Source organism: Homarus americanus, unplaced genomic scaffold (assembly GCF_018991925.1).
Source record: "Homarus americanus isolate GMGI-L3 unplaced genomic scaffold, GMGI_Hamer_2.0 scaffold23518, whole genome shotgun sequence".
NCBI classification, from domain to species: domain Eukaryota; kingdom Metazoa; phylum Arthropoda; class Malacostraca; order Decapoda; family Nephropidae; genus Homarus; species Homarus americanus.
The window spans coordinates 488,205-502,378 of record NW_024745451.1 but is presented as its reverse complement, the minus strand read 5'-3'; the positions used below and the strand labels follow the sequence as shown (position 1 = coordinate 502,378).

Genomic DNA, 14,174 nt, shown 5'->3' with positions numbered 1-14,174 from the left:
TATTGTTTATTACTGAATGTCTTTTTTATTGAATTAATGTTTATGTGTGCAAAATGAGCAATACAATTCATTAATAATACGTAGAATATTAAAACACATGAGGAAATGACACAGCATTGTTTTCGTTGATTACAAAACCAGTGACTGACTGGTTCTACATATAAAACTGAAGAAAATAAGACCTTGGTTGTAGCTGTAGTAAAATTAATATGGTTGTTTAAAGTAATGTTATTTAATGTTAATAAATGGAACAATAGAAGTAGCTAACGATAATGGTAAAGAAAAAAGAGAAATCGCGTATGTAAGTGGGCACACGTGAAAACATATCGTCATTACTCTACATAAGAATATGAAAGCAACACTTATTTACCGTTCATATATATTTTAATTAATGTTTCTGAATTTGTTTTTATTGAATTAATGTTTGTGTGTGCAAAATTAACAATACAATTTATTAATAATACGTAGAATATTAAAACACACGATGAGACGAGACGGCTGCCGGCATTGTTTATGTTAAAGCTTACAAAACCAGTGACTGATTGGTTCTACATATAAAACTGAAGAAAATAAGACCCTGATTGTAGCTGTAGTAAAATTAATGTAAACAAATTAATATGGTTGTTTGAAGTACCTGTAATGTTATTTAATGTTAATAAATGGAACAATATAAGTAGCTAACCATTAATGGTAAAGAAAAAAGTGAGACTGCACGTATGTAAGTGCGCACATGTGAAAACATATTGTCATTACTCTACATAAGAATATGAAAGCAACACTTATTTACTGCTCATATATATTGAAGGGTTAAATGTTGTACTCTGTATAGACAAGCAGAGAGAGAGAGAGAGCAGCCGAACTGCCGGATGTAAACAAACCTTAATTTCCCGTGGCTTTGTTGTCGGTTTTTTATGGGGATTAGCCCACCCGGGCATAGGTCACTGACCCACATTGGGGCCTGAGGGGCAAAAATTTAATACTCCTGTAATAATAATAATAATTCAGATAAGTAAAAAAAAAAAAAAAAAACCTGCCTATCTACCTATTGGACAAACTAAAATCGTTCCAGACCACGGGAGTTTCCGGACCACAGAATGCCGGACTAGAGAGGTACAACCTGTACTGTATAGCACTACAGGCAGTCCCCGAGTTACGACAGTCCAACTTACTATCATCCGCACTTACAAACGGGGTCCCAATACATTCATCGCAAATTTTTTTATTTAAAATCCCATTTTTTACATTACTTTCATTATTCTATATTGTTTATCATCACTTTATTTCCAGTATTTACATTATTTATTATGTATTGGATATTATTGTTGTTTTATAAGGGCAGGGTTGTGTTTTAACATAACCTAAACTATGGAATTAACAATGTTCTGTCTTACAAACTAATAGACTTATGATCAGGGTCCAGGAATGTATCCCTGTTATAAGTCAAGGACTGCCTGTACATAGAACAACTATTTTTTATGTTTAACTCCTTGTGTACGAGTTCCCCCTCTAAGCTGAATAAAATCGTCTGGCATTACAAAATAAAATAAAATATTAAAAGTGGCGTCCCCGTAATAAAGGGGTTAATCTAGAATTTCAAATAAGTCACATGTACTCATTCTCTCTTAAAGCCTTCAAGAACAACAAACATGATTAATTAAATAATTGATAACTGACTTACAATTCCAACACTAGGATAACTTGCTGTCCATTATCAAACACCTGATGGAGCGAGATAATGTTTTGGTGATCGTCGATCATCTGTAAGACACGAACTTCCCTTGCAATGGATTCCAGTGGCAGCCCCCGTCGGGAGGATGCCACACGTCTTTTGCGGATGTATTTAGCAGCATATTCAGCACGAGTAGCTTTCTCTACACACCGACGAACAACTGCAAACTGCCCACTGAAATTGTAAATGAGGAATTAATGGAAATATAAAAGAAAACTGATATAATTTTTTTTAGTTAGCTACAGTATTTCCCTATTTACCAGTTATGTTTATAATTTGTCATTATTGTCCAACTTCATTGTTTTCCTGATTATGCCCAAAAGATGTAACGGATTAAACCATTCATGTTTAGTGTCTTAAATCAGTTCTATAATGAATTTACACGATATATTTCACTGCCAACAACAAACATCCAAAGTTTGGCAAAGGTCTACAATGACCCCCTATACAGTACTTAATAATGTAATGTTACTTTCATTATTTTTATCTAGAAAAAAAATTTACCAGTAATGCACAGACTCTAAATCCAGCAAGTAAGCAAGGACAAATTTACTTCATATTAATTTGGGAAATGGTAAGTAGGAATATAAACAAAAACTATCACTGAGCCATAACTCACATTAGCAGGAATCAGGGGCAGGTCCTGGAATATCAAAAGGGAGGGGTCCAAGAAGTTGTGGGTGGGGGAACATGGCGAGCACAGCGAACCCACCCAGCTGGGAGTTGGGGCACTGTAAGAACCCCCGAAGAATTTGTTTGTTTTTTTAATCTGACCAATATCATGGGCATTTTGAGGTCATTTTGTAGACATGTGCACTTGATGTTAGGATATATTCTGAGGTCAATAGTATGTAATTACCTTTTCCTATACAAAAACGCCTGAGCACAATACTGCATTAAAGATAAAGTATTGGAATTATCTAATAAAAAGTGGAGTCCAGACCCCAGGACCCCCAGGATCTGCCCCTGGGAATGAGCCACCGAATGTCTAAAATACTGTACATATCTCTTAATGGCTCAGTCCTGCTAAAATCAAATTCACCTGTAATTTTAAAGATGGTTTGCTTTAGTTATCCAAAGCATTAAAAACACAGAGGACATGGCCTCCTTACCATTTCCAAAACTAGTTCATAGTTCCTTGCTTACCCTTGGATTTTAACTCTTAAAAATTTAAATAATTTTGTTTTTTGTAGAAATTCCAAAGAAAACAAACCATTATTTATTCCTAACAGTTATGAAAGATACTGACCAGAGTTTATCCTTATGTTAAACAAAGGTGTTCATCAAGGTCAAATACTTTGTGCCTTTAACAATAATATTTTTCCTAAAAAGATAACTGACACCTGGCTTTTTCAACAGGATTAAGTGTTTGTGATTAGGTCAATTATTTAATAATTTGAAGTTAAGAATTATCAAAGGACTAGTCACAATATTTTATTTTTTTATTTTTAACACAAACTGTATAACCACGCTTCAACAGACAGCAATGTAAAGCCTGATATGTGGGCTTGAATGGTATGTGAATGTTAATCTGGATCACTTGAAGAATCTCTACCCCAGCTTATTTCACATAAAGATTAACCACCCTAACACTATTGGCAGTGGATATTTTGCCATGACCGGCTAAGTTCCTACTAACACTATTTTACTGTGAGTGCACTGATTGACTAATCGTCCATTACCAGCGAACAACACAAGAACGATATGTGACCGTGACACTAGTAGCAATTGGCATTTATTTAGGCTGAGTCAATTGTTGTGTAGCTATAAACATACCTAACCGGGATAGGTTAGCATTAGGGTGACCCATCTCAAGGTGAAATAAGCTGAGGTGAAGATTCTTCAGGTGATCTATTAATTTTAATGGTGTTCTATTATGTCCTTCAAAACATTAACTGATATATTTTTCCCTCACACAGGCATCAAAGTCCACTATGCAAGGAAGTGAGGTTTAACTGTCCTTCACTAAGTAGCATCAACAGCATTTTTTCCCAAATTTTAGAATCATTAGGATTTAATTAGTTCTCTATAACAGTAGAATCAAAAGTTCTCCAAGGAGAGGTGAACGAGGTTTCACTCCTTAACTTACTGTAAAAACCAACAAAATCTGCTGAATTATGAGTATTACATAGTCATAGCAAACATATAAGACCTTTTAAGATAACTTCCTGTAATTCTATAATAAGATAATTTATGAAGTGTTATAAAAAATTACAATAAAGTGACGGAAGATACAGGTGGGTGACCCGGGGGAGCCATCACCTGCCACTCTTACCTGCCTATCTCCTCATACACCTCATATAAACTCTCAAATGGCTCGGTGCTGTACTCGATTCCCTCCATCTCCACATTTTGGTCCGCTGTGCCTCTATAGGTGAGGGAATACACCTATTAAACTACCATAACAAACACAATAACAATAACAACTCGATGTAAACAAGTATAAGAAAACCGCTGAAGTATAGACGTAATGGTGAGATTTAAACCTCTGTTGGGGATCAGTGTGAGGGAAGTGGCTAGTGAACGGCTGTCAGGGGGATTCACTCCTCTGTCGTTCAAAAAATTATTTCTTTTCAACCGATAACAGTAATAACCGATGAGTAATCCTTTAATAACGGTGATTAAATATTATTCTGATAAAATATAATTATGTAAACTATCGTAAATACAAAAAGGTGATTATTATAATTTATATCATTTAAATGAAGTCTTCCTTTAAAAAAAAATAATAATTTCACTACATGAGTAACAAACCTGATAAGCATATCCTGTTGTCACACCAACACCATAATACACCTCGCTAATGTCTAGATAATATTATCTTACATATTATAGCAAAGGAAAAAACAAAACAAAAACTTTCTGTTAACTTAAACTTCATCCTACTTTCGAAACCACAAATGAGACCAAGCAGGCGGTGTGGCCTTCATCCGTCGCTAACTAGATGTTGCTCACCTGATGATAATAATTTATGTCTGGTATTATATAAGTCCTACCTATTTGATACTTATCCCATGGTCTCAGGCCCATCCCAAGAAAAACAAAGTACCTTAGAACAGCTATATAATGTTATCAGTTTATGAATTGTGGTACGAACTGCATTAGAAAATCAAGGTCAGAGAGAGTAGAGTGATACATGGGCCGCTTCCTGGTACCCGGTGGCCTAATGCACGTGTATAAATATTAAGATTTACGGGATACGTCATATAATATCCTTAGATGGGCGAATATAATTATTACTTTGTTATAATAATTGATTGATCAGAGGGTTGAATGTGATGGTTGTAGTGGGTCACGTGACCTTGGTTACATAAGGTTAAGTAGTGTTAGTAGACAAGGTTTAATTAGGTTGGAGTAGTAAGGATAAATTTAATTAAGGTCATGTAAATTAGGTTAAGTTGGATTGATAATGAATGCTAGATTGCCCACAATGTCTTTGTACATTGTATAACTAACTACACTGTCTATGCACATTGTATACTTGCATTGCTTATATACAGTACATGCGGAATGAATGTAAATTTGTACCGTATAAAGGTTTTACTATATATATATATATATATATATATATATATATATATATATATATATATATATATATATATATATATATATATATATATATATATATTATCAGTGGTAGTGTTCACGTCACCTGTCACCCTCGACAGGACGGACGATGATAAGAAACTTTTGATATGAACTACACTGGCTCTGTATACTTCATTATTACTAGAATGTGTGGAATGCTATCATGTGGCTTAATTAGCTAATACCTTACTGCATTTCCTATGATAATTATATGTGGCCTGGACACTAACATGAGGCCAGTGTGTTCAAATTTCCATCTATTTATTGGGGGTGAAAAAGTGTAAAGGAGGCATAGAAGTTTTAGCTAAAATTATGCTACAGTTTAAAGCACCAATAATTCCAGCTGTGAACATTCCACTTGTGTATAACGTAAACAATTATCAAAGTACAGTACCTATATAAAGGGAACCCCAAGTCTATTCATAAAAAATATCTGGACTATTTAAGAGGATAAACTTGTAGACCACATAAAGTTACGATTATAAAATAAGTAAAAAAAAACAACAGGAAATCGTTTATAAGACATACTCTTAAACTAGTTCGATATAAGGAAAAACAAAACCTCATTATAGTGTGGTGTGGTATATAAAATTTATTCTGTACCGTTGTGATTCATCCGTACAAGATCTTCACAACTTAACATAACTTATGTTGAAATACCTGTACTCGATAACAATGTTAAGTATTCTTAACATTACATATAATTTGATATTTTCTATTTTACGCAAAGTGCTAACATCGAAAAAATAGAAAGGCCTTCATACAAAAACTCCAGCACACCTGAACAGCAAAGAGGGTATAATAAGAAAATATATCTAAAACGTTAATATTGTAATAGACAAACTAACATAACACCATAAATGCAGAAAAAGTCTTGGCTTTCAGACAGTTCGACACATAACCTAAAGTATATACCGTAATATCCCGCTTTACGCGAGTTTTTTTAATGCGTTTCTACATTTACGCGGTACCCTGCCAGAACCGGAATGTTCACTTTACGCGGTGCATCTACTCATATACGCGGGAAGCGGTGCGGGCAGGGTGCGCACAAGGTCGTCCAGTCATCAAAACATTATCGAGTTCTTCACCCACCACAGCCGGCCCAAGTCAGTGATAGTGAGGATATGGACTTTTAGGGGTTTGACAAAGAGGCCCTGCAAGCGTCTGTGGTGGATAGTGATACAATTGATACAGGTGAGGGCCAATAATCTGCCCTCTGCCTCGGAACCAACCCACCATCCCCGTGTGCCCAGCCATCTTTTCTACTAATGTAAGTGTTAAAAAACCTAATATTATTAATATTTCTCTTAATTATTAATTGTGTGTGCATACCATCATAAAATTAAGAAGTTATTTTCACTACAACGTAGGTATTGTGTCTGAAAAAGTGGAGTTTGGGGGTCGGCCCGGTCTCTATTTCAATTAATCCCATATGTTCTGTTGTTCACTGTACGCGGGCCTCCGTGAGTTCAATTGACCGCATAAAGCGAGGTATTACTGTACCGCATAAACTTCCCAAATAGATCAACCACCGTATGTGTATGTATGCATGTGAAGAGTCTACCGACTGTTCAAATGATATAAAACATCACTAGGTCTGGCTTCTTTCTAAACGAGTAATCATACCAACATTACCATGACCTCAGTAGCATCATATTCATACACTAGTGTAGAGTGTGGCCTCATGGACGACTCTCCCAGAACATAGGAAAGCCTCAACCTGATGGGAAGTGATAAAGACCAGATTAATATTGCACTTCGTTTCACAATCCATGTACATAACCTATGTCAGTCTCTGTTTTCCCCTTGTTTGCAAACTTTACTGTCATCAGAAAGTATAATGATAATAACAGTAAACACAATGCCGTGGTAGTAATAATAATAGTAACAGTAATAACAATAACAATAATAAAAAGTAAAATACCCTGTAATACTAATAATAATATTATGCCTCCAAAGTATTTATTAACCATTATTTCTTTACTGTAAAGCAATTTTGTGATTCGACTACAGTACAGTACATACTTACAAATTCCACAGGTATCAGAGCAACAGCATTCAAGGTCAAGAAACAATTACAGTACCTGCAGGCTGCAGTATCACACATAACAAAATCTGACACCATCTCGTGCTGCTAAACTAAGAAATTTATAAATATACGGTACCTTAAATATATGAACAAAATAGAATGTTTTTTGTGAACCCAATGTCATGTATATAATAAGAAAACGAACCAACACAAGGATCTATATTAGTAAAAATGGATGACCAAGATTTATATTGCAAAATGTATTGGGGCTGTATTGCACACAACTCAACTGCACCCATTCCGATTGTCATAAAATCTGTATAATTATTCAAAATAAATGTAATATAAGCTCCATTATCCAAGTTTGTCACCCATTCACTGCTGTAGTAGTACAGGGAAGCCAGATTTATAGGCGGGCACAGTTCTCCCTTCATTTATTAATAATTAATATTTTCCAAGGACTTAAAAAGCTGTTCAACAAAATGGGAGCTATTGCATTAAACCCAAATATTACAATTGATACATGACAGATGTTACCTACCATTTCACGACAGAAAATCTGCAAGCATATGAAAAAAGTAATGACAATAATAACTGCTACTAATTTTAATTTTATTAAACTAACTTGTACTTCAGATATTGCCTATCCTTAAGCAAGCACTGTACACAATATAATTAAAAAATATAATTTTTTTACATGAAAATGTGCAAGTACTGTTTAAATGAGTACTTACATGTTTCAGTAAATAATTTCACAAGTTTTACACATAAACATACACAAAGCACCAGTTTAAACACACAAATATTGCTTTACATTTCTTCCGAGAGCAATACAGAGTATTATGATACTGTACTGCATATCAGAGCAGCTGTTCCGAAAGTGCAACACTTCCAGCTTCATGTTGGCTCATCAACATCACAGACCTTAAAAAAGATGTCTTTTATAGACAACAACTTCTTAGGGACATCAGTGCAAAGGAATGCCTCTATAATCTAAAATTCATTCATATAAAGTACTACAGTACATGATACCAGGCCATGCAGGATAAATTATATTAAACTTCACTACAACTCCTGACATCAGTGAGTACTGACACTAGATGAATCCAAACTATTGTAAGTAAAATCTAAGTTGGCATCTGAATGACCCATAATACATCACCGTACAAGACTGTAACATTGTTTATTTTATGGAATCTTTAGTATCTGTGAGAGCTAAAGGAATCTCAATGCCCCTCTTTTTGCAGCATTCAATAATCAAATCACCACAATGAGGATTTTCGAAACTACTGGCATCATCTAAGGGTGTTCTCCCCCATCGGTCCTGAGGACAAAGGAAATGTTTGTATCAGGAGGTAGTTGAGTTAGAGGGGACCACTGCATTAGTAAATGAAAATAGTTACAAACCAATATACATTTCAGAATAGAATTGGTATTCCCTTCCACAGTTGTTATTTACCATAAGAAACAAGTAAAACTGTATACATACAGTATAATGAAATTATCTCAAAACACATGATCATAGCTTAGTTTGGAATAACTTTTGATGTTCTCTGGGTGCCCATATTACAAGACGCCAAGTATTGTAATGTGAAAATAAACAAAATAAAGAGAACTTTGTGAAATAAATTTAAGTGCAAAATCAACTCAAAGGTATAAAATATAAGTTGCAGCATGGCTAATTATTTTTCTATGTGCCAATAATTTAACTTTCAGAGAGTACATGTACTGTACAGGGTAACATAATAAGAAGTGTATAATCAAAAGTCCAAGTTCAAGAAAATATCGCTGCCTTCGGTGACTAGTATCTATACACAAAAAAATCTAAGTCATTAATTTACAGTACTTAAAGAAATACAACCAATGTTATAAAATTAAAGTGACTGTAATAAAGATCAGGGAGCATATAAATAATTATTAAAATTTATGAAACTGGGGAATTGCCTCTCTATTACTAGGTGTAAATAACAGTGTATGGTGTAGCTTTCAATGATGGACCTTTAGATTTTTTAACTGGCTAGAAAAGCAGACGATTCAGCTTGAGAACTAGACGACAGGTTAGCCATTGGCGGCTTGAAATTAGAATCGCTGAATACGCAATATATGTAAATTAACTCACCTTGGGTAGAGGGCAGACATGACAGTTTTGAAGAAGGAATGCAACAATCTCAGCATGTCCTTCAGACGTTGCTACATGAAGTGCTGTCCGGCCATCGTAATCCTTGGCTCCCATATCTGTCCCCGAGAGTGAGTGTCTGCAAATTTTAAAGTACTGACTGTAATCACTATTGTCTTTGTTAAGTAGCATTGTATAGAATTTATTTTCCTCTTTTTGGTTTTGTTTCATCATGTAATGAACTAGCTATAGTAGTCGTAATATTTTAATCATTGTGAGGTATAACTGGAACATATACAGAAATCCTAGTACTTGTACAATGCAAATTAAATCCCTAAATACCCTAATTATTTGGTATTTAATCCTATTCATATACAATAATTATATAAAAAAAATTTACTTTTGAATACTAATTATTTTACCTTCTCAATGCAGAGAGATCACCAGCTGCAGCAGAGAACAGCAAATCAAACAGAATTTGCGCCTTCGATTCTGCCTTCGCCATGCGTGGGTCAAACTTTGTAACTACGTGGCCGCGGAGGTTGTCGAAGTTGTGGAAATTGAAACGAGATACCATCTCCTGTGGGGTGATATTATATTCTTCATAAAAACTGCACGTGCCAATAGGGTTCAGAATAAGATGGAGTACAATACAATACTGTTCAATGTATACATGGCAAAAGTGATCAGAGATCGATTTTGGAAATGCTGTGGTTCATTTTGGTGTGTGTGAGATGACTCATACTGGTAGCAAGACGTGTATTTTTATTAAGCAGCCTAGTAGCCCTTGCTCATCTTCTTTTGGTTACATTAACATGGTAGAAAATGGCAGACAGATTAATGAATAAAATTATAGCAGTCTGCTGATGATAAATGAAACAATAAAAAATTTAAACAAATCTTCCTTGTGTTGGGTTAACTTTACAGGTCGAATTCAGAGTTTTTACTGACATTATGGTCTGACCAGTACTTGTTATCTTAAGTTTATTTTCTATCTCCCCCCAAAGAATAAACAAACAAACAAGAAATTAAAGCTCTGAACCCTACAAAACTCACCATACAGAATTGAACACTGCGACAAGAATTTCCATTGGAATCAAGAGGCGGCGACCAGAGGCAGATGCCCATTGTATTAGGCACCACCAACAAGACACACCCTGACACGCCAGACTTGGATGGCAGGCCAACCTGTTAAAGTACAAAACACAAAATTAACTTGGAGACCAACAGGATAATATATTTTGCTAAAGTAATGAAGGTCAATTATTCTGCCCAATGCTTGCCCTCATTACTATCCCTCTGTTTCATCAATATATCGATTATTGATTCTCTAAAAACTATTACCTTATGTCATGGTGCATCCATACCTTAAAAGCAAACTGGCCGGAGTAGTTGTACATGCCGCAGGAGTGCATGAGGGTGAGTGTGTTCCTCACAGCATCCACAGTCAACACTGGGTCACCAGTGAGAGGGTTGATACCCCCGTTAGCCAGTGTTGCTGCCATCACCGCCCCAGACTCTGCATTGATCTCCAACGAACACAACTGTAATACAATAACATGTAATTCAGTAGTCAATCAAATATACTTAATTTGCATCAGGTACTTTTCTGTACAATGGAAAAAAAACAGCAGTAATAAGAACAGTAATGGCAGAAATAATTACAAAGTCTGTAACGAGTACATCAATATCTTCAGTGTATAGAATAGAATGCAATAAACTAGGATCCTACGATCCACATAATTAGTTTATAAGAGACTTTACTGTAAAAAATAAAAATAATTTATTGAACAATAAGAACCAGCGGAGGAAATAATAAACTGTTATTGATTTTTGAAAAAGCCACATAGAAAATGTAATATGTAAACTATAAAGTACTGTATTGCTTTAACTCCAAGAGAGAACCTACATCAGCATAGGCATTTACCAGCCTTGTATTTCCTCCACAGCCTGAACCTAATTTCAGTCTATCCATGTGGACTGAAATGTCATCTCAGTTGGGACAAGTGCCATATAATCTTTAATTTACTTTCAATCCAGGAAACAAATAATCTTTTTATAATGTTAATTTTACTTGGTTTCCATAAGTCAACATACCTGGAAGTAGAAGTCAAGTGTCTCGTGTAGACGGGTACCCTCTGGGAAGCATTTGTTCTCCCTCATAAAGTAGGCGAGGGCGAAGTTACGGTCAGCACACTCCTTCTCCGAGAGGAAGACGGCATTGTTAAAGCCTAGGTACTCATTACCCGCCAGTCGCTTATATCTGTTGAACACCTGTACAACAACAATGCATCCATATTAGTCTTTTCAGTCAGTGGAATTGCATTTCACTTTACAGCTTCACTCGGAAACTTCATCACAGTATTGCGTACAGCGCTTCCTACTATGCAAATACTCTATATCAAAATATGGTGTACCTACATGTGATGATGAGAGTGTTTCCTTTTGCTATTACACAAATGTACCTCTAAAAATACATTAATAACCTAAATACTCAATTGTTTGTATTGTTCCTTGTTCATTCGTATTAAAGGGATAAATACTCTATCCATAAATTATACTGGAACAAACACATTAAATTAGGTACTTTTATTTTGCAAAAGCCTTATTCTACATCAAAACACCAAAGTCTACTTAATTTTCTATAAAAAGAGAATATTGTTTCTTTAAAGACAAGAAGGGGGACCCCCACAAGAATTCATTTAACGTAATTACAGTACTTGGGAAGATGTAGGACCAGAACAGTATTAGTGCCTATTAGTGATAATAAATGTCAAAACCTCAGCAAAAATCTTAGTAATGAAGTTTAACTTGACTAACAGTAGCAGTACGGGTATATTATATTTTCCTCAGTTATATCACTAAATTTAAATTTATAGAGGATATCAAGGACAGTAAAATGATCACCTGAAGTCTCCAACCTATCTTATTTCACCTAAGGATTAGTTTTTCTAACTCATAACCTAACCTAACCCCATCCCTCCAAATGGTGTTAAATGCAGATAATCTTTAGTTAAAAATAATCTGGGATGGAGACTCTTCAGGTGATCCAGTAAAATTTATTGTCAGAATGCGGATCACCTGAAGAATCTCCACCCCAGGTTATTTCACCTAATGATTAACCAACCTTAACGCTAGCCTAACCTAACCTCGTCCCCCAAATTTCTAGTCACAATATTAATGTTAAACTTATAATGTATTACTACACTTCAACAACTAGGATCTTCAAGTGCATATTCTAGATTAATACATACACTAGACATCAACAATACAAAAATTAAGAGAGATGCATCTTGACAGAGGAACACAGCCTGGGGGAGGATGGAGGAAAGTCATAGGAGGTTGCAAGCTGTGGCAACCTATAAAATTAGGTATTAGAAATAGCCTGGCGTCAACTGGTCCAAGTGCCACACGCAAGTTCTTCATGAACAAGTGCTGCCCTCTCTCTGGATAAACAACATACTCCAAATTTTACCTGGGAGTAATACTTTATAAGGGTGGTCGAAAAATCCGTGCACCTGATATAATTAATATAGCTGTTCTTTATTAAATAAACATAGCTATAAATACTTTGTCCAATTTACAATAAATATTTAAAATATTATCCACGTCCAACATTTACTTGATCATTTCTAGTATTTACTGCAATAGAACAAGGTATGTAATAATGCATATATACGTAACAAGAAAGTTATATTGTTTATTATTTCAGGTGCACAGGGACTTTTCGATCACCCCTACATTTTTTATTTGAATTTATTTATACGCCCGTTTTTCTCATTTTAACACATACAATATTCAAAAAGATCAATTAAGTGAAACAGTTTATAATATATTGTTAAAAAGTAATAGTTATTTACATTAGCGGCTTTTAGTTAGCATTTGTGCGCTGTATCCAGAGTTGTCAGCTGAGGCGCGGCTCTGTCTCGTACAGTAAGCTTGTGGCATAACATATCAAGTAGAGCTAGTTTATACCATAATAAAATAATCTAACCAGGACAGTTCAACGTATACAAGTAAATTTTCACACAATTGAGGGTGAAGTCATAGCGTCAGTGTACAGGGGAGTTGCTTTTGTTGTATATTGCCAACACGGGTGGGCATATATCACGGAGTATTACAACACTGGTAGGTTTTCCTTGAGTTAAATTCACACTACCATGGGGTTGGTTGAGTCGTAAGTTGATATTATTGGCGAGTTTATATTATTTGGGTGTGGCTCCAAATACGTCATGAACTCCATTGTGCTCTGAGCGAGTATTCTGTAAACACACAATTTACGTCCGTGTTTACATCAATTTACAACAAATGAGTTTACAAGTACAAATTCACACGATTAAAAGTTATGTGAGACCTGGGTGAATATAATTTACAATATTATAATACGATATAGTTAAAGGAAATGTTAGTATTGTGTAAACAGTAAGAGCAAGGGTGAAGAGAATATTCATGACGAGGCTACTTACGAAGTCGAAGCGATCGGCGGCTGAGAGGTCAGGCTGGAAGGGAGAATACGGGGTCAGGTCACGGCATTTACTGTGTGTATATTAGTATTACCTTGCAGTTTCTGTAATCGTATTTTTTTTTATAATTTCCTTTTCATTTATATCCTACAAATAAAAAATATAACCATTCATATATTCTAAATTTGTTAGACATTCCTGATACAAGAGGATTCACATGACATTAATGGCACTGGCAGGAAGTAG

At 35.1% G+C, this 14,174-nt stretch overlaps 2 protein-coding genes across 12 annotated transcripts in view; both read right to left on the bottom strand.

Moving 5' to 3' along the window:
* LOC121878682 (death-associated protein kinase 1-like) overlaps positions 1 to 4,207 on the bottom strand; it is a 94,216-nt gene extending 90,009 nt beyond the window's left edge. For 3 of the 5 annotated variants that reach the window (XM_042385009.1, XM_042385010.1, XM_042385012.1), the window contains exons 1-2: positions 4,005 to 4,207; positions 1,679 to 1,903 (exon numbers count right to left, since the gene is read on the bottom strand). In XM_042385009.1, the coding sequence (XP_042240943.1) occupies positions 1,679 to 1,903; positions 4,005 to 4,072 (293 nt within the window). In that variant the 5' untranslated portion in view covers positions 4,073 to 4,207. Of the gene's footprint in view, positions 1 to 1,678; positions 1,904 to 4,004 lie in introns of those variants that run through there. The other 2 variants (XM_042385011.1, XM_042385013.1) reach the window with 2 other exon arrangements.
* A 3,134-nt stretch (positions 4,208 to 7,341) lies between these two features.
* LOC121878684 (glutaminase liver isoform, mitochondrial-like) overlaps positions 7,342 to 14,174 on the bottom strand; it is a 43,097-nt gene continuing 36,264 nt past the window's right edge. For all 7 annotated transcript variants that reach the window (XM_042385019.1, XM_042385022.1, XM_042385018.1 and 4 more), the window contains 7 exons: positions 13,932 to 13,964; positions 11,563 to 11,739; positions 10,833 to 11,009; positions 10,522 to 10,653; positions 9,888 to 10,045; positions 9,469 to 9,604; positions 7,342 to 8,673 (listed from right to left, as the gene is read on the bottom strand). In XM_042385019.1, coding sequence (XP_042240953.1) covers positions 8,533 to 8,673; positions 9,469 to 9,604; positions 9,888 to 10,045; positions 10,522 to 10,653; positions 10,833 to 11,009; positions 11,563 to 11,739; positions 13,932 to 13,964 — 954 coding nt within the window. In that variant the 3' untranslated portion in view covers positions 7,342 to 8,532. The remainder of the gene's footprint in view (positions 8,674 to 9,468; positions 9,605 to 9,887; positions 10,046 to 10,521; positions 10,654 to 10,832; positions 11,010 to 11,562; positions 11,740 to 13,931; positions 13,965 to 14,174) is intronic.